At 32.9% G+C, this 20167-nt stretch overlaps 1 protein-coding gene across 4 annotated transcripts in view; it reads left to right on the top strand.

Annotated features, from left to right (window-relative positions):
• LOC149948080 (uncharacterized) overlaps positions 1-20167 on the top strand; it is a 50371-nt gene that overhangs the window by 19415 nt on the left and 10789 nt on the right. For 3 of the 4 annotated variants that reach the window (XM_090172873.1, XM_090172872.1, XM_090172871.1), the window contains 14 exons: positions 1261-1576; positions 2000-2180; positions 2284-2439; positions 2916-3060; positions 3358-3614; positions 4645-4828; positions 4900-5037; positions 5525-5700; positions 6389-6631; positions 9283-9425; positions 10742-10818; positions 14095-14257; positions 14328-14512; positions 14640-14721. In XM_090172873.1, the coding sequence (XP_090028999.1) occupies positions 1261-1576; positions 2000-2180; positions 2284-2439; positions 2916-3060; positions 3358-3614; positions 4645-4828; positions 4900-5037; positions 5525-5700; positions 6389-6631; positions 9283-9425; positions 10742-10818; positions 14095-14257; positions 14328-14512; positions 14640-14721 (2446 nt within the window). The remainder of the gene's footprint in view (positions 1-1260; positions 1577-1999; positions 2181-2283; positions 2440-2915; positions 3061-3357; positions 3615-4644; positions 4829-4899; positions 5038-5524; positions 5701-6388; positions 6632-9282; positions 9426-10741; positions 10819-14094; positions 14258-14327; positions 14513-14639; positions 14722-20167) is intronic. The other variant, XM_090172874.1, reaches the window with a different exon arrangement.

Genomic DNA, 20167 nt, shown 5'->3' with positions numbered 1-20167 from the left:
ATGTAATTTCCTGACTACTAAAAACCAACTAATTATAAACTTAGCAAAAGCAGTATTTTCCTACCAACTGAATAACAACTTATTACCCCTTTAATAGTAACTTGAAATATGCTGAAACTTGAGCCTACTTAATACCAACTCAATATCAACTAATAATGTGTATACAAACTAAATACCAACTGAAATCCAACTTTATTTTTGGTAAGGGTAACCAAATACCAAGCAAAACTTCTTACATTTAGAATTATTGAAAAAATCTCATAGCTATACGCTACCTGAGAGCAAAAGTCAAGTAAGTCGAGATACGTGACTATTGAAAGAAATTCAAAATAAGAATCCTTGGGTGTTTTTAAATTAAAGTGACTCTAACAAAATGTTCAATATATATTTTCACTCTATTTTTCATTATTAGATTATCATTACCCTTACCAAAAAATAAGTGGTCCAAGAAATATTTAAGTTGGTTTTAAGTTTGTATTTGAGACAAATACCAACTAAAAACCTACTTAAAAACAACTTAACACCAACTTAAAACCTTCTAAAAACTTACTTAAAATGTTACTTAATAAAGACCACTTAAAGCCAACTTAAAACTTACTTAAAATGTTACTTAATAAAGACCACTTAAAGCCAACTTAAATCTTACTTAAAATGTTACTTAATAAAGACCACTTAAAGCCAACTTAAAAAATATGTAATTTTCTGACCACTAAAAACCAACTAAATACCAACTTAAAGAAAAAGGCATTTTCCCACCAACTTAACTAGTTTACTGAAATATGCTGACCACTTAAAACCAACTTAATATCAACTTAAATGTGAATACCAACTAAAAACCAACTTATTTTTTGGTAAGGGTATTATTATGCTAGATTTCGAATTTAAAACTGGTTTTTCTCAAATAGGGGTTTTCAGACTTGCTTGACTCTTGCTCTAAGGTAGTGAATCGTGCACATCAAGTTGACAAGATTTTGTACGATAAATATAAGATTTATGGCAATCTCACCAACTTAATGGGTTATAAAACCAAAAGTATGAAGGACTGAGTTTTTGTAGATTTGGTAGATTGTTTCCTAGGTATTTTGATCAAGAATTCAAGATGAAGCGTCCTTAAAATATTCAAAATGTCAGTATAATAAAAAGGGTTAGTATTTCAGAATATGTTGGACTTAAATTTCTTGTTAAATGTACCCACCCTCACAAGACAAATGTTATATATTCAGCATAACTTAAATATCTTTTTCTTTCAAATTTTAATAGGATCAGTGTCATCATTAGACTCAGGAAAAAGTGTGAAGGATAAATCTCAAAAGAAAGCTTCCAAATCAATAAAGCATGATAAAAATAGTGACAGCCCTGATTCTAAAAGTGCTGAAAATGAATCAGGTGATGAAAAAGAAGTCAAATCCAGTAAGGATAATAGTTCTGATGAGGACTTTGTTGTAAAGAAAAAACGACCAAAATATGATAAACTTCTAAATTTGAATCTTGATGACTCCAGTAATACGGGAAGTGTTGCTAGTGCTAAATCAAACTCCAATAAGAGTTCTGGTGTTGCTAAGAATAATAAGAAAAGGTTTGTATTAAGTTGTAAGAGTTTATAATATATCTTGCTTGAGAGAAGGATCCATCTGCTATTCACTTAAAACATGTATCTTTCTTGTTTTTCAAAATGTTACCAAGGGAAAAGTTGTGTAATACGTAATGTCATAGAACAATTTTATAAAACCATTCCCAAGGGAAAATGATTTATAAATAATAAAAATCCTTAGGAGGTGTATTTTTTACTTTTTCATCATCATGGATAGTAATACACTCTAAATTTTTGGTCCTGATTCTTCTGCAGTTTGATGGGAAAATTACACCCATTGACAACTGTATTAAGCCTGCAAAGATGCATGTTTCATTTTTATGACATAAATGGATACTTTCTCTTGTAAGAGATGTATTACAAATTTCTGACTTGACCAGAATTTGATGTAATATTAATATGTATTAGTACCAAAAGGAAAGTCATACTACTTTCTGATAATTCTGATTCTGCTTCGGAGTCAAGTTCGGCTTCTTCAATTGCTTCATTGGCGCAAGAAAATACTAAAAAGAGAAAGCCACAAGCGAAAAAAAGGAAGAGAATTAAGCAGCTTTCTAATTCATCTGATTCTGACAGTGACATTAAAGAGGTTAATATTATTCTCTGCAAGTTTTTACTGGAAACCATTGTTTTGATTTTAAGGGTTTAATTTTTTTCTGCTAGTATTATAGTAACGGTATTTTGAATTTCAGGTAGATAGTGATGGTTGTACTCCAAATACACCTAGCGGTAAAGGAAGAAAGAAGATTAGGAAAATTGTGGGAGAGGAAAACTTAGACAAAACTACAAAAAAGGCGGCCTTAGCTGAAAAAGAGCGAAGAAAACGAGTTCTTGATCGCCAAAAATATGTAAGTACATTGCTTATAGTATTCTTTAAAGCTAGAAATCTTGTGTGTAACATTAGTGTAGTGTTAAATTTTAATCAGATACTTTAAGAGTGTTACTATTAATCTCTATAAACACTCCAAACACAGTGTCAAAATTAAGTGTGCTTCTTTGTGGAACAGCCTCCCCAATTCTTATAAATCTATTGTGACCTTAAATGCCTTTAAAAAAGAAATATTTCAGTTTTATAAAACTAATTTTGTACAATAATGCTCAATATGCTTGATTGTGTGTTTTTCCTTCTCCGTTTTTTAATTTATCTAAGTTAAATCGCGCAATGGACTCTTTTGTAAATAGGTTTTCACTTAAAAGATGATCCTTTCAATAAAGCTTCTATTATTATTATTAGGAAAAAAATATAAACCTAAAAACTGTAATTTCAAAAGGGATTTTGTCACGGAAGTGCTAGTGATATTAGATTGTTTTATGCTCTTTTTAGTATAATGTGATAACTGAGGGGACTACAGAGAATGGCGATCTTGTGACAAGAAAATTAGTGCTGCAAGTACATAAAGAAAGTAAGGAGGAGCTAGTTGAAGTTCCAGAAGAAGTTTTAGAGCGACTTAAGCCTCACCAGGTCAATGGTAAGTTCAGTACACTGTGTTTATGTTGCTGAAATCAATGAGAGGGAATATTAAAGATTTATTGCCTGTATAATGCTAAAAGTTTTAAACAGACACGAACTCATTCTTAAAAATTTCACAAAACAAGTATATTTTTGTACACACTTTGTAATGAAGTAGAAAGATAAGTTTCATTTTTAGGGGTGTAGTTTTGGTTGATTTTTAAAAAGAGCATTTTGAGTAATACAAATTAAATTGTTTTAAAATCATAACACTCATCTGAGTACTTTATAATTCACCTTTTTCTTCACTTTTAAGGTGTAAAATTCATGTGGGAATGTGTCATAGAATCGTTAGAACAACTGAAGGATAAAAAAGGAGCTGGTTGTGTACTAGCCCATTGTATGGGTTTAGGCAAAACATTACAATGTATTGCTTTCCTCGTTACACTTTTAAAGAATGATCACATCAACAAATATATCAAAAGAGCCATGATTGTTTGCCCTTACAATACCATTCTTAATTGGGCAAATGAATTCAAAATTTGGCTCAAACCAAAGGATTTGAAAATAAATGTGAGTATTTTAGAGAAATTAGTTTGTTTTTCTGATTTGAAACTGAATAGTTGTGTAGAAAATAAAACTCGTATGTGATTTAGCTTTAAGATACTCTTACAAAAGTTAAGACTGACTAAGTTAGTCCACATAATTAAACGTTAGGTGTTCCTTTTTAACCAAAAAATTATTGAGATATAGATATGTTAGGGGATGGCAAAGAAATAATGCAACCGTTCCTTAGGGAGGATGAATGAAAAGTAAACTACCCTCTGATATATCATTACAATTTGATAATCATATAGTAGTCCCTTCTTATCATTTCCTCCATGCATGTCAATTGGTACAGAACTGATTATAATAATAATAAAATGCTTCTTTATTGGAATACCTTTTAAGAAAAACTTATTTACTTATCTATTGGTTTTATTTTGGTTTTAATAATAATAAATGTGTACTCACAACATTTTTTCTTGTTATAAATGAATACCTTGGACATTGGTTTTCTGTGCCCCAAACCAAAATCTTATTCAAATAGTATGCTGATTAATGGTTAATTTTAAAATTTGAGTTGCGTCACAACTGTGTGGGTCAAGCAGAAGTTTAAATGAGTATATATTAATTTTTGTTGGCTTTGAAACACTGACCCTCCCATTGACTGCTAGTATGTATTATTTTATGTATTTTCTCTTTGATTTGTCGATCCGGTATGTGCGAGGGTTGTCTGATTTAAAAAAAATCATTGATTTAAATCCCTATTATACTTCAATTAATTTATGAAAATTTACAAAAGTAGGCCGTCTAGCATTGTCAATATCGAGTGAACCTAATTTAAATTTGCTTGTTAAATAGTAATTAAATTTAATTCAAATCACCAATCCATTAAAGAGGCATAAAACGTTGAATAAATAGGAAAAAGTCATCAACCCTAGTATGTGCTGGGAAAAAGATAATTGATGTCCTTTTTTTGGTCATTTTAAATGTTTCAGTCAGAAACTGGAAGCTGCAAATAAAACTATTAGAAATCTAATTTTAAAATTTGTTTATATAGGTGTATGAAATGACAAATGCTAAATCACATTACGATAGAGCTGATCTGTTGGAAAAATGGCAGAGAAAAGGTGGTGCACTTATCTTAAGCTATGAAACGTTTAGAAATTTGACGCAAGAAAAATCACGTGCTCGTATTCCCAAAAAAGTCAAAGAAAGATATTTGAGTTGTCTTGTGGATCCAGGTATCGTAGCGATGTTTTTAGTAGACATTAAAAGTTATTAAAATTAGTTAAAATTTATCTTATAATTATAGGTCCCGATATTGTTATATGTGATGAAGGGCATATATTGAAGAATGCCTCATCTGCAATAGCTAAAGCTATGTCTAAAATACGCACTGGAAGAAGAATTGTTCTTACTGGAACCCCACTGCAGAATAATTTAAAAGAATGCAAGTACCATTTATTTTTTTGTAGAAAAATTTTCGTTTGTATGTTAATAGATGGCTTATGTGGATATAAATATGCTTATATGTATATCAATATGCTTATATGGATATCAATATGCTTATATGGATATCAATATGCTTATATGGATATCAATATGCTTATATGGATATCAATATGCTTATATATTCATGTATTTCCTATATTTTTATCTCATAACTTTCTTGACAGTATGTTAGCTAGCCATTACTGTTTACTTCAATATGTACAAAGAGCAATGTCGACTTTAAAATCTTATACCCGCTAAGAAGGTTTTTTTGCGATGTACAACTATTTATTCCCTATAAAACCACAGTTTTTGTCATTTCAAAGTTTGCCATAAATATAAGGCCTAACTTCAACATAACATCATTAATGATTTATTTTGCTTAGCGAGGCAATATGAAATTTAACTAATTATGTCAATGCATGTTTTTAATATATGACTTATAGATCACACCATGGTTCATTTTGTTAAGCCTCATCTTGTAGGAACAGAAAAGGAGTTTAAAAATCGTTTTGTGAATCCAATAAATAATGGACAGTGTGCCGATTCAACACCTCAAGATGTGAAAGTTATGAAAAAACGAGTCCATATTTTGCACAAATTATTAGAAGGCTGTGTTCAGGTATGTAATTATTGTCAATGTTATACTTTTTAAAAACATAATAAATTCCTTAGACTTTGGGACTATATGCACACAAAAATAATAAGTTCGTAACAGTTATATATTATCCTTAATAATAATAAATAAATTTAAGCTAAAGCTATGTTGACACAAGCTTAATCCTAAAGTGCTCCAAAAGAATCATATCATTTAGTGGTCCATTGGGGTGCAACATGATAGGGTAGTTTAATATTGGCTGCGAAATTTAAATTTGTTTTTGGTGCTAGACCATTGACTGATGGGGCATTTGGGTGTATTGAAAATGCAACATGATAGGCTATTAAAATACATGATTCGGTAAAGTATTATTTCCTCAAGGAGATTTAAAGAAACTGAAACTAGGAGAGGCACTAGGCAATGTGAAGGAATATGAGCAACAGTAAACCATATTAAAAATTAAAGTGTAATAAATTGCAAAGTCCCCCCCTAACCCTTGCTATTACCTGCGCTTGGAATAGTGATGTTGATCCCCTACCTTTTTTTTTACCTCAATCAAGTATTAATTTTTTTGTAATTAAGATACATAGATCTGAAAAGTATCAACTATAAGGCCTCTGAGAAGTTGATGAATAAATTTTGAGAGAAATGCCACTATTAATTAACTTTTGATTAACTGAAAGTTTTAAGTCTAAAGTTATTTTTTTTATAGAGATGTGATTATGGTCATGTCAGCAAATTCCTACCACCAAAACATGAATATGTATTGAGCATAAAATTGACAGAAAAGCAAATAGCGTTGTACTCTCATTATTTGAGCAACTATGCTATGAATAAAAACAATGGCACAGTAATTGCAAATGGAACACAACTATTCAAAGATTTTGCGATCTTGAGACTTATTTGGACGCATCCTCTACTTATGAAAATGCAACAAAAAAGAGCAGATCAAAAGGTATATAAAAACTAAACTAAGATAGGGATATCAAATCAATCAACTTATTTTTTTAAATCAATTTTATTTTATTTTTTTTATTTTGATGTATAAAGTTAAGTAGAGTGGAGAGGCCAAGTCATCTTGAGACTTATAGGCCCCATTTAAACCAAAAACAATCAATAAAATCATTTTATAGAAATAGAAAAAATAAATTAGACAATCAGAAATAAGTTGCATTTAATAAATAACACAGATAAAGTTTATTTTTGACCTATTGTTTGGTCTAATATTGCTTCCTTTAGTTTTCTTGTAAAACTACACTTCGACACACAGCTGATAAAATTTTTGTATATCATGTTATACTTTCTAACTCCATAATAAGAAATTTAGTTTAGTTGTGGTTCTACAAAAAGGTTAACTTAATAATTATACGGTACCTCTGGGATGGACCTTGGTTACTTTATCAAATAATTTGTATTCTTTGGGTCCATTTATATTAGTATGTATAAATTTCATGTAGAAGTAGTGTACCATTTAATTTATATTTACTAAAGAACATTTAGAAAACAATGGCTTAGTGTGAGCTGCTGACCAGTTTACATAAAAAATATTTCGTATTTCTCTTCCCTGAAATATTTGTAACCTGTTTAAATTATATTACCAAGTGGTGCCCCAGACCTGGTTACCATAAATTATACAGGGATTTAACAAGGCATTTTAAATTATATATTCATTTTATCATTATGTATGAGTGTATGTAACATAATGACTCATAAGTATGTCTCTGTGTAACATTATAATGAGGCATTGTTTCACACAGAACAATTAGTGGATTGTAAAATTATTTTATTCCTTGTGCTATTGATCAGGAGGCAAGAGCCTTAGTTTAATTTACTGAAGCCAGTAACGAGCGATGTCACATTTAAATTCTACGTTACTGACTAATTTCTATCAAAAGGTTTCATTAAAGAAAATACATGTATGGCATACTTATGTCTGATTATGTTACATATGCCAAGAGAAAATAGGGGAGAGTGTAGCTCTTAAAACCAAAATCACCTTTCCCTTCGCTTGCTACCTTGTTTGAGGGCCCGCTCAATCTATTCAAACTCCCCCCCCCCCCCCCTGTGAGCGAGAACCAATAAAGACGCATGTAAATCATGGGACCCCAACGTCATTCTTCTCGGGAATATAGTGCTGACTGAGGTAATCTGGGATACGTTATAATGGATGGGGAGCCCCTTCCCTGTGATACCACAACGTAATATACAGAGACAGTGAACTTCCACCAGCTATATTCGAGATTAACCCTCAGTTAATCAACGTGTGTGACTGAACACTAATCTAAGCCTTTGATAGCGTAGGTGGAAGAATCAATTTTACCAATAAATATATTAAACAATTTATTTCTTATTTAATAAATTCTTCAATAAACAAATCAAATAAAGCATTATAATAAATTAATTTCAATTAAGTCCTTTTCTCACCAAATATCCATGTCCTCGCGCTTCTGATAATTATAGTTTTCGCTTTCAATATCCACGCTTCTCTTCTACGTTTAAAAACTCAAAAAATGTCCCTTTTATATTAAGGAAAACCAATATAAAAAATATACTAATAAAAAATTATGTGCTTTGGCGGCAGCGGTGACATCTGGTAGGATCACTTCGATTACAACGGATGGTGGGAGTTTTAAGCTCCATACGCTGCAATGTTTATCTCTGGTTTTCTGTAACTTCCACTTTCGTCTAACTCAAAATCATATATCAAAATGACTGGGTTTAATGACTCCTCGTGTTGCCGTTTTGACTTGACATAAACCGTATAACTACTGGCAGGCAGACTACTACAAAGCTTAGCAGACATGTGACGAAATATCCCTTTGATCTAAATTTCGGAATTGAAAATAAAAATTTACTCTTAACAGGCCTTTTATTTATAAGTATAATATAACATAAATATATCATATGAAACAATCATTAACTCAATTTCAAATTAAAATTAGAAACTAACTATTTTTGAGCGCATGGTAACAAAAAAACGAGATACTCATGAAAATGTGAAGAGGCTAATTCTGCGGGAGGGGGGGGGCTGACAACTCTTCTTGATGATTTTTTTGCCCCTCAAACAAGGCGACGCACGCGTTCGGCAAAAAGCTACACTCTCCCCTATTTTCTCTTGATATGCTATGATATTATTTCATTATTTCTTAATTTCTACCATGAATTTAAAATTGGATTATGTAGTCTCATGGGGCTTCGTTTTAATGACTTGAAGCACAACTCATTATAGAGTTTTGAAAATTATTTCTATTGCCCAGAAAAAATACAAAAATACGTTAATTTATGGTTATCAATAGATTTGTTACGTAAATTCCAATCAAATTCAAATTGTAATATATTTTCCGTTGTTGTACATGAAGGAGTTAGAGGGCAAAGTACAGGTATTTGTCTAAGAATCACAAGTAATTTTCTTAGCTAGTTAAAATATGAAAACCTGTAAGCTTTAATGAACCAAGTTAATGATAAAAACAAGCTTCATGATTTAATTTGAGTTATTCCTTAAAGTGCCATGGGTTCTTGTTCTAACTTTCATAAATTGACTTATTTCTATTTCTCTATTCACTATTAACTTAAATTTAACTTAATTTTGATTTTAACATTTTTCAGGCTTTAAAAGAAGAACTAAATGATGATGGCTCATCTATAGGCTCGTTTATTGATGACCGTACTGACCCTTCAGCAACAGGAAGTAGCGAAGATGAAGTTAATATTGAAAATCCCAAGCCTAGTACAAGTAAAAGTAGTAAAAAGTGTGTATACAAAATTTTTTATTTATATTAAGGTATGATTTTTCCAGTGGCGTAGACAAGGGGAGGGTTTCTGTGTCAAAATCCCCCCTTGGGTGTAGCTATGGCAGTACTAAAATTTAACCCCCTTCCCGTTCCCTCTCAGGTATATTATGTAGTTTGAAACCTCCCTTGAAGGATTTCTGGCTATGCCACTCGATTTATCAATAGATCAGGGGAGGAGGCATAGGAATTCATGCTCCCAAAAGGTATGGTTTTATGAACCAAATGATTTCAATACATCATCACATTGTTTCGTTGAACTGAAATCCTGCTACGCCACTTCAAATATATTTCTGGCAGCCACCAGTGCTACCGTTTAATATTGGCTAGTAGGGATCTTAATTAGTGAAGGTCGTAAAAAATGGCCTAAGATGTGTAAAACAAACACAGAGTGAATATTAACACGGACTCAAAACTAAAACGTGTAAAAGTAACACTAACTGAAACAGTGAAAAACGAAACAAACGGTTAGTAACAAGCCGCGGTGTAGATAATTACATCCAAAACACGTAAAAGACGTTACTAAATTCGAAGAATTTACAAAACTTTAAAATTCCCTGTATTGGCGCCTGACGACGCCGCGCACTCGCGCCTCCCCAACCCCATACTAAAAAAAGCTATGGGCCATCTATAACGCGACCTTAAGCATCATGTATATAATTTTAAGTTATCTAAATAATAACAACAAAGAACGTGGAAAGGCCAAAAAAAGTGCAAAATTTTAAATTAAATTAAAAAATGAAATAAGCGTTTTCGGCCAAAAAATACAAAACACCTATAAATTTCCCAAAATTAACAAAACTTTTCATTTATTTTATAAACTAACGGAAATTTTTAGGACTGAAAAACACGTGGTGTCGGCAACCTAAACTGTGGTGTCAGCGAACACACAACGAAAATAATTACAACAAGAACGTGAAAATGCCCAAAAATGTGCAATTTTTTTATTAAATTAAAAAATTAAATCATAATTTGCGACCAAAATAAAAAATACCCTCGCCATCTACTTGACAAGGTCTATCAGGCGCAAGCAAAATAAAAATAAAAATCAATGAGGCCGCTGTAGTTAACTTCAGCCCAATTTTTAATTTTATCCTGTTGGTTATATACGTTACTTAATATTATAATTTATACTATTTAATATAAACTTGAACTTTTTACTGTATTATGTATGTAAGCTTTTGTTTCTATCTTCACTGAGCCACGTATCTAAATAATTTAATAATAAATGAAATTAATAAAATATTTCATAATTTAATCTAAGTTATTTCTTTCAGACATGTTTCAGAATCTGAATCCGCTGGAAATAGTTCAGCTGAAGAAGTCATTACTAAATGGACATCAAAAAAAAGAAGTAAGGCCATACGAATAGTAGTTTCCTTTTTACAGTTAAATCTGAAAGTGGACAAATGTCTAATACCAGATGTTCATAATAAGCCGCTTCGGGGGAAGTATTCCATTTCTCAACGAACCTGTGTTATTTTGATGATATATCATTCCGCGACAGTTCAAAAACCGCGGCGCTTTCCATTGGTTCTTAGAATTATGACGTCACTGGGCGGATTTGAGGCTTTTGAGCTTTAAAAATAAAATGGAGTCTTTAGACCCAGCTATAGGCAACAATTATAAATTGATCTACTGTTTTTCCTTATAAATTAAATAGACAAAAGATATGTAAAGTAATTTTTATGTTAAAGATTGTTTAACTAATTCAGTTAAACAATAATTATGAAACGATGACAGGGATCTTAGTCAGAAAAGAAACTTGACTCTGCAGTCTGGAGGATAAAGTATGTAGTTTTTTAGCTTTGGCTTGCTAAAAGGCAGCCTGCATGTATTATATTATTAATTTTAACTAGTTTTCATTGATGAATGCAATAAATTTATTGTCTAGGAAATAAATGTTATTGTTGAAGAGTGTTTCGAAAAATTACCATGTGAATGAACTGAAGGTAAATAAATAAACAATATTGCAGTACCCGAGAAAGTCTTATTTCTTTTGGAAACAAGTAGTAGTTTAGTATCCAGTATAATGACAATAATAATCTAATGTTGGTTATGTATTTAAAAACATTAACACAAATAATATAAAAATAGATATTAACTTCATGTAATGTACAAACACTGAAGTATATTCTTAAAATATTTTCCCGAAGTCACGTATCCCGACTTTCTCTCAGGTAGTGATTATTTGTTGGAAAAATGTTGAACTTATAAATGGTAAGCTAACTGTATAACATTGTTAAAGCTTTAAAGAATTTTTTTCTATAAAATATGTTAACCATAATCATGACAGAGCTGTTTTCTGAAGGTTACGAAAACTTTTGTCATTACGGATGCAACTTTTAAAGAAAATAAATAAATATTATTATGATATTGCCGAATGTGTATGTTTTAAGTATATTTTACTTTCAAAATGTATTTTTGTTTTAATTAAAATACAATTTATAAGAAAACAGACTAAAGTAATTACATTATAACAGAAACACATAATCCGTAAGGTACAAATGCCTATGTTCAAAGTTATCTCTTCATCGCAGTTGTTTCTAGTAGGATAAGAAACATATGTACAAACTAAGTTTTAAAAATATGTATAATTTATCTCAAAATTAAATTAATTTTATCAGCAGCATTTTTAATCCTGGCTGTTAAGTATTCACATTTTAAATCTTGAATTATTTACCATGTCCATTCTTTCATTTACTTATGATTCTTTGTAGTATGCCTATAAATTGTATTTCGGCGATCAGGTGTAAGTTGTAAGAAATTTGTAAGATTACCCTTACCAAAAAATAAGTGGTCTAAGAACTATTTAAGTTGGTTTTATTTGAGACAAATACCAACTAAAAACCTACTTAAAAACAACTTAACACCAACTTAAAACCAACTAAAAACCTACTTAAAAACAACTTAACACCAACTTAAAACCAACTAAAAACTTACTTAAAATGTTACTTAATAAAGACCACTTAAAGCCAACTTAAAACTTACTTAAAAAATAATATGTAATTTTCTGACCCCCTAAAACCAACTAAATACCAACTTAAAGAAAAGGGCATTTTCCCACAAACTTATTACCAACTTAACTAGTTTACTGAAATATGCTGACCACTTAAAACCAACTTAATATCAACTCAAATGTGAATACCAACTAAAAACCAACTTATTTTTTGGTAAGGGTAATTTTAGCAGTATTTATAAAACAACGCAATTATTTTCCCGCTAAGTTTTTAAATACATTTTCCATTCACACTCTTTCCTATTTTAAAAGAAATTAAATATTCAATTTACCAAAATTTTTTTAACTTATTGAAAAAGGTACCTTTCATAATTTTATTGGCAATGTTAAATGTCATCACAGCCAAGACGTGTTAATTAAAAGATGTTTTAGTATGCCGCCAGCAGGTGGCGAGCGCAGGTCTGGTGTAGGATTATCACCATCTGCGAGTAGCACGTGTTTGTATTATGCCGTGTTTAAGTAAAACCCTTGAAGGTCCGTCGAATGATGTATCAATAATAAACTGAAGTGGAATACTTCCCCCAAAAGAGTTTATTAGGCACTTCTGCAAATATCAAGAACGGATCTATTTATATAGAGATCATTTTTATATTCTGCCAGTCAGGATGCATCATGGACAAGGCCAACGTACAAGGGGGGGGTTTAATAGGAGGTGGTCTTATTTTAACGCATCACTCACTCGAATGTTTGGATTTTCGGTTATAAACACGCGTCAGCTAGGATTCTAAAGAGTGGAACACAAGGCTTAGTTTGTTGGCGATCTATGATGTTTGGTGTTAATGTATGTTTTATGGGGAAATAATTATAGTATTAGATCATCAAGTATGACAAATAAAGTGTTAGAAATTATAACTAAGTGGTTTAAAGTAACATACAATTCGCAAAATTCCTTAGCATTTATTAAGACTTGGTTAGTTTTTTAAATTTGCTTACAAATTCAGGAGGATAGTATGCATGATTTTTTTGAAATAATGACTGAACTTCTATCGCTTATTGATATAAAATCTAAATCCATAACATTACTACCAAACTCGTTTACGAACTTCTTAATTGCAATCATAAACAATTTGCTGCCATCTGTTTACATTCCAAGTGTCCGATTTTTTTCCCCTTGGCCTCTCAAAGCGGATATATTTTACGTGGTGCTGGATCCAGCAGACCGAAAAATGTGCTGGATCCAGCTGGATTGCTGGATGAGGGATTCAGCAATTGCAATCCCTAATTGGTCCCAAATTCAAACTTAAAACTGCAAGTTTAAATATTAGTTGTTTTAATTGGTTTTTAGCCAAATTATTTTTTGGTAAGGGTTTGTCTCAAATACAAACTTAAAACCAAGTTCCTAGAGATCTTATTTTTTTGGTAATATTTTTTATGTTGGTTTTAAGTCTAGTCTAGTTGGTGTAAAGTTGTTTTTAGGTAGGGTTTTTAGTTCCTAGACAACTTATTTTTTGGTAAGGGAATATTTCTGAAAATTAAAATATTTTCAGTTGCCCAAAATTTTATCAAATGTTACCATACCTTTATTGCTAAATTTAGGCTGAGATTGAATACTAATACATCTTTTTGTAACAAAATTTATAGCATTTCTGTAATAAACTTTTTATATCTAAGGTATAAAAAAATCTGAAGAAAGTGAATCGGAAGAAGAGCAGAAAGAAACATTGTGGTGGGAAAAAATTGTCCCTGAAGATGAGATCAATAAATTGGAGCTAAGTGGAAAAATGGTTATCCTCTTCGAGATTTTAAAGGAATGTTCCGCCATTGGTGATAAAGTGTACGAAAATAATTTATCTAATTATATATTAGATTAAGTTATTGATATTTTATAGGTTTGCCCTTTTCAGGTTGATATTCAGTCAAAGTTTACTAACACTTGATCTGATTGAAGAGCTCCTATCACTGGAAGATGCAAAGACGCAAGAATTTAGTAGTGTTATAGATGAGTCTATAATTAATGGATCTTCAGAAGACCATACAAATGCTAATAAAATGAATCTTGATGCAATTGGATCTTGGGTTCAAGGGTTAGGTATGATTAATCTCTATTAATTTACAAAAACAATTGAAATTTGTGCGACACGCCACAAATTTGTCATTGTCTTTCTCTTAACTCCATTAAGTCCAAACTTAAGCCTTTCCCATAAATAACTTTTTAGACTATTTTCGCATGGATGGCTCAACCTCTGCAGATCTAAGAAAACGATGGATTGAAATATTTAACGATAATTCCAATGAACGGTAAGGTTCTTTAACAATAGTTTGAAACTTCTCCTCCCCTTCACATTTTTGTGGTAATTTCTATTGCTACTCTTTCTGAGTGCCTAATGGAGGAAGTTCTTTTTACTCCAGGCCGTGGATTGAGTTTGCCATGTTTCATATTAAGGATAATTTAAGGAAAATTTGTTTTCTTATGTATTAATGGTTTAAGCTGATTGCTCTTGCAGCAACAGAAGCACAAAAGTGTTTTTAAGCAAGGATAAAAACTAAATTTTGCTTGTAGTTTGTATGTCTGGTTCTAATAATGTACTGTGTTAATTTTCCAGATATTGTACATACTCTTTTAATTAGATATGGAGCCTTCTTCAATTTTCCTAAAACAAAATTCCCCAATTCCATTTTTCAGTGAACTTTTTAAAAACTGGGATTTAATAAGCTCTGACTTGAAATGGCTCTATTTTGTAAAATATTAGTGATAAGAGTTATAATTTTTTTTATCGTTGATGTTCCAATTTTTGTTTACTGACTTATATAGCAAGGTTTCGTTTTTTGAACTTGCATACAACTTCTTATAGTAAGAATTAAAACTTGATTCAGAACTACTTCCAATGCTACTCTCACAAAAATCCCTCCAGGAAACCTGTTTGGCTTCTCGGATGGCCTTATGATAGGAAGTGAGGGTCGATCTGCTTATAGGCTGACCAATCACCCGTCCTCTTAGCTCTATTAAAAAGCTTACGAGTAGTTTTGCGAAGTCTACCAATCTCATTGTTCCACCAAGGAACTAACCTTGGCTGGTTGGTAGATTTTGCAGGACAGTTTTGGTGGTAGGAGTCGATTATGAACTGTTGCATGTGATCAACAGCATTTCGAGCTCCAGCACCGAGGAGAGCCTAGAGCCACATCCCCGTAAGTGATGATCAAGGTCTTCCCTATACCTAGGCCAATTAGTTGATCTAGGATTGCGTATTTTGGTAACTACCTGGGCAGGTTTGACCAAAACATATTTGCCTACGATCCGAATGTGATTGTTCATAGAGTGTAATACATTTTCTGTGCACAGAGTTAAGTCAATAACCTCACTCCTGTTACTTGTAACAAAAGTTGGTATATTGTGTTTATTAAGAATATGAAGTTTAGTACTAACCAGATATTCCATTAAGTCATCACCGCGTTGGTTGCAGTAACTGCTGCCCCATGCAACGTGGTGAGCATCATAGGGAAAATAGCCAGAAGCCATCATTAATTCAGCTGATGAAGAGAAGATTTTTATGGTGGCAGTATCCCTAGATTGGTATAATGAAAGAGGAAGAGCGTGAATACCCTTTCGTATCAAAATACATGCTCTAGGATTAGCAGATTTGTAGTCATAATGAACAGTACCTGCATTTTTGAGCCCTAGGATTCTTCCATTTTGGATCCAAGGCTCCTGTATGAGGGCCACGTCTAGGGCATCCACAACAAACCTGCGACAGAGAACTGCCGAGGCTGCCTTACAGTGATGCAAATTAATCTGTATCACCTTCATGTCCAACCACAGTTGCCGGTGTTGGTGCTGGGCTACTCGCCAGCTAAGGGGGTGGGTACAGGGCTGACCCTACCTCCATCACCAGCTGAACCACTTGCATCTTCACCTAATGCCCCTGTGGGTTGGACAGACCCTTCTGGGCCGGTGGAGGTGTTCTCTACCACCGTGATGTCGGAAATGTCCGACATGGAGCCCAGGGTGATATCACCCAGCTCTCTTGCCAGATCAAAGTCTGACATCTCAGTAGCAGAGTCCTCTGCCACCGCTTCAGGCTGCGCTGGGTTGTTAGGATTTTTAAGGACTTTAAAAGTCCCCCTATCCACCCCTGTTTAGGGGAAAATCCACCGAATGAAGTTCTTGTCACAGACAGAAGTGACCACTTTCCAACAGCTCGTAATGAGCTTGTTGTTATAGAGGTGCAGCCTCTTTAGAAGGACCTCTGGATTCTTCGTCCAGACATCCTTAGTCCTGAAGATGACCTTGACCGGTTTCGGTCGTTCACTAGCCTTTATTACTAAAAGTTTCGTTCCCTCCTCATTGTGGTCAAAGGCCTTCCTTAACCACTCCCCGGTTGGGGCATCCCCACAGAGATATGTGATAGCACCTCCGACCAGCTGGAAATTCCTGATGAAAGGAAGAGGTTCACTCGAAGGTGTCCCATCAACTTTCTCCAGAATCCCACACTGGACGGCGCCCATCTCCTCCTGTGATAAGGTTGTTCGGAAAGCCATCTTTTACAATGGCCATCTTAGGCAACCCTACTGCGTCACTGTAGGACATAGGAGTTGGATGCTCCTTAGCCTTTTTGGCCGCAGATTAAGAAGACCCAGGCGAGGGATTGGAATCCTCTGATCTGAGCCTCTTAAGTGAAGGGGTTACTTTGTCACCCGAGGATGACTGAACCTCCTTATCGATCCTTGCAGCCTTGCGGCGTGCATTGCGTATCGACGTTTTTGAGGGTCGGGTAACATCCGAAGGTGACCCAGACCCTCCATCAAATCAAGCCGGGTGCTGCTGGAAGTAGACCCTTGCTCATTTTTTTGGTTTTGTTTTTGTTTTGAGATCATAAATGATCCCACGAGTATGGAGGAAAGTAAGAGGTCAAAACCCTGTACTCCTCCTCCTCCCGGGTGGAGGGCTAATTACAACGGTGTTTCACCTGGCTCTGCGAAGGGATCGTTAGTGATACCGTATTTTCGCTTTCCCGGTACCATTTAGCCCTCAGCACGATACCTTACACCTTAACTTGAGGAAGAAGCAGAGCCTTAGTTAGCCATCATGAAGGGTTACCCCTCCACGTGTTACTCCCTTCCACCACGAAGAGGTACAAGGTTGCAGTTTATGGAAGGGCTCCACCTAGTTACTACCCAGAGGTGAATGATCCTGCCATAACAACCCCTGACTGCCCGCTTTACAGGGTGGCGCCCACTAGTCCAAGGGCTGACGACTATGTTAGGGTTATTTTTACATGGCTAAGATTAAAGGCCCTACAGAGTTATTCAAAGTCAAAGTTAAGTAAATCCAAATATAAATAATATTATATATAGTCCGGGACTGCGGCTTGTTAACATTATATTTACCAAGTAATGACGCAATACCTTGGTTTCGTAAAATCACCCAATTAATTTCGATCTTTATTACGTAATCTCTCTTCTAAAGTAGCTCAAATTGCTAGTTAGGGTGCAAGAAATAACTTGTGATTCAAACTTGCGGTTTCGCATGCTTAGGAATATTGAGGTTTATTTTTATAGTGCTTCAAAGTTAGTCATTTTTTAATGAAATCTTCATTTATCACAATGCCCTTCATCAAATTGATGTACAAGGAAATGGAATAGATATCCTTTTCTTTATATTCAGAAACAAATCTTATAACTTCTCTAATATCTGTGGTACTTTCATCTCTATCTAAACTTTGAAATATTTTTAATTGCTTCCCAGAAAAAAGGCCTGAGTGATCTAAAAAATTTCTTTCAAAAGTTTGCTTGAAACAAGTTTTTTGTCCACTTTAGGCTTACCGGCTTATATTAAAGAAAAAGAAATATTAAATTTGCGTGCTCTAGGAAGTGTCAAGCATATCTACATGCCAAAAGAGATTTGCAACATTAAATAGAACTATATTTCAGGGCATTGCGATACAAAGTACATTATTAATGTTTTGGAAATTTACTTAATATTTGAATTTGTTAAAAATTCCCGGAGGGAGCTCGTTAAATTATATAACTTGGTAAATATCATCTAGCCTCCAAAACCATAGTCTCAGACTTTTTGTACTTTATGTTATTTATTTTTGATAAATCGTTACCTTTGAGCAGTGTACCGAAAAGTAAAAATGGGGCATTTTGGGGCTAAATTTGTTTGTGGAATTGAAGAGGGTTCCATATCCAATAATGATCTATTTACCCAAAAGAGTCTGTACAAAATTTTCAGAGAATAATTACCATAAACAGAAAATGTTTGGCATTTTTGTAATGGTGCACTCCTTATTTAAGTGCCTGTTCCCGAGTTTTGTGATAAACTCTTAACATCTAATGTTTTAATATAATATACTTTATTCATCTTTTGAGTAAACAAAAAAAATGATTGTTAATATCATTGTTATGCATGTTTTTCATCATGTTTCGTAGTAATTTTCTTTACTGGTTAACATGCATTATCAGGAACTTTTCAGGGACTTGAACCAAAAAGCTAAATTTTTTCCAACTTGGTTCAACTGGGGTGGTTGGCCAACAAATTTAGGTGAAAAAGATTCGTGTGAATAAGCCTTTAGTTTGACAATGGGCCTGTACTGTTGTGATTTAAGAAATTCCCTACGTATAACCTTTTGATTCAAATCAGCCCTTACCAAAAAATAAGTTGGCTAAAAACCACTTACGACAACTTGTATTTCAACTTGGTTTTCAGTTTGTATTTGGGACAAATGCCTACTAAAAAATAACTTAAATCATCTTTATTAATCAACTTATTTCCAACTAAACCAGAATCAACTTTTACATTTAACTACTTAAAACCAACTTCCTGACTACTAAAAACCAACTAATTACAAACTTTAGCAAAAGAAGTACTTTCCTACCAACTGAATAACAACTTATTACCCCTTCAACTAGTAACTTGAAATATGCTCACAACTTGAGCTTACTTAATACCAAGTTAATAGTTTCGTATCAACTAATAATGTGTATACAAACTAAATACAAACAAGGCCTACAAATTTGACCTTTACTAATGCCTATATAGCCTACCTCTGGTATCACTAATTGTAAGTAGTTGAGTACCATTTGGGCAAATATTTTAGGGATAGTATTCATATTGAAAATAATTGAAAACCATGTTTTGAAGTTATCAATTATTTATAGTATAATTTATATCTGTTAGTACTGTGTTAGCTTATCTCTTTTATTAAAGGTCTCATCAACCTTTGAATTTTAGTTACTTCCTGCCTCTAGTACTCAAGCGATTAAATATTTTCCTCTGATCAAAGAAGTTTAGTTTTATCTAACGTAAGATGCATATGTGTATAGGAAATTAGGTCTTTTACAAAAAAATTAAAGTGACCCATTTCTTTTAATTTCTAACGTTTTGTATAAGAAATTAAGAATCTTCATATATAGATGAGTCTAATTCAGTGGTGTATCCAGAAATACTTCAAGGGAGGAGTTCAAGCAGTATAAAATACCTGAAAGGGGTCAATGAAACCCTCCCTTTGTCTACATCACTGGTCTAATTTGATACCCCATATTATATGATAAAATTGTGATGGTTCAAGGTTTGATTCGTCACCTTTCTACCCCAGTGGTTTTCTTTTATTTGCGAAATGAATAAGCTGTTTTGCAGTGTACCTTTTTATAAATTACTAAACCAATATTGATATTAAACCGTTTAAAAATTTTGCAATTAAATTATTTTAATATTAATACCTCTTTTTCATCTAGTGCCAAAGTT

This window comes from Leiobunum rupestre, chromosome 4, assembly GCF_980474605.1.
Source record: "Leiobunum rupestre chromosome 4, qqLeiRupe1.1.hap1, whole genome shotgun sequence".
NCBI lineage: Eukaryota > Metazoa > Arthropoda > Arachnida > Opiliones > Sclerosomatidae > Leiobunum > Leiobunum rupestre.
This window is presented reverse-complemented; position numbering and strand designations above follow the sequence as displayed.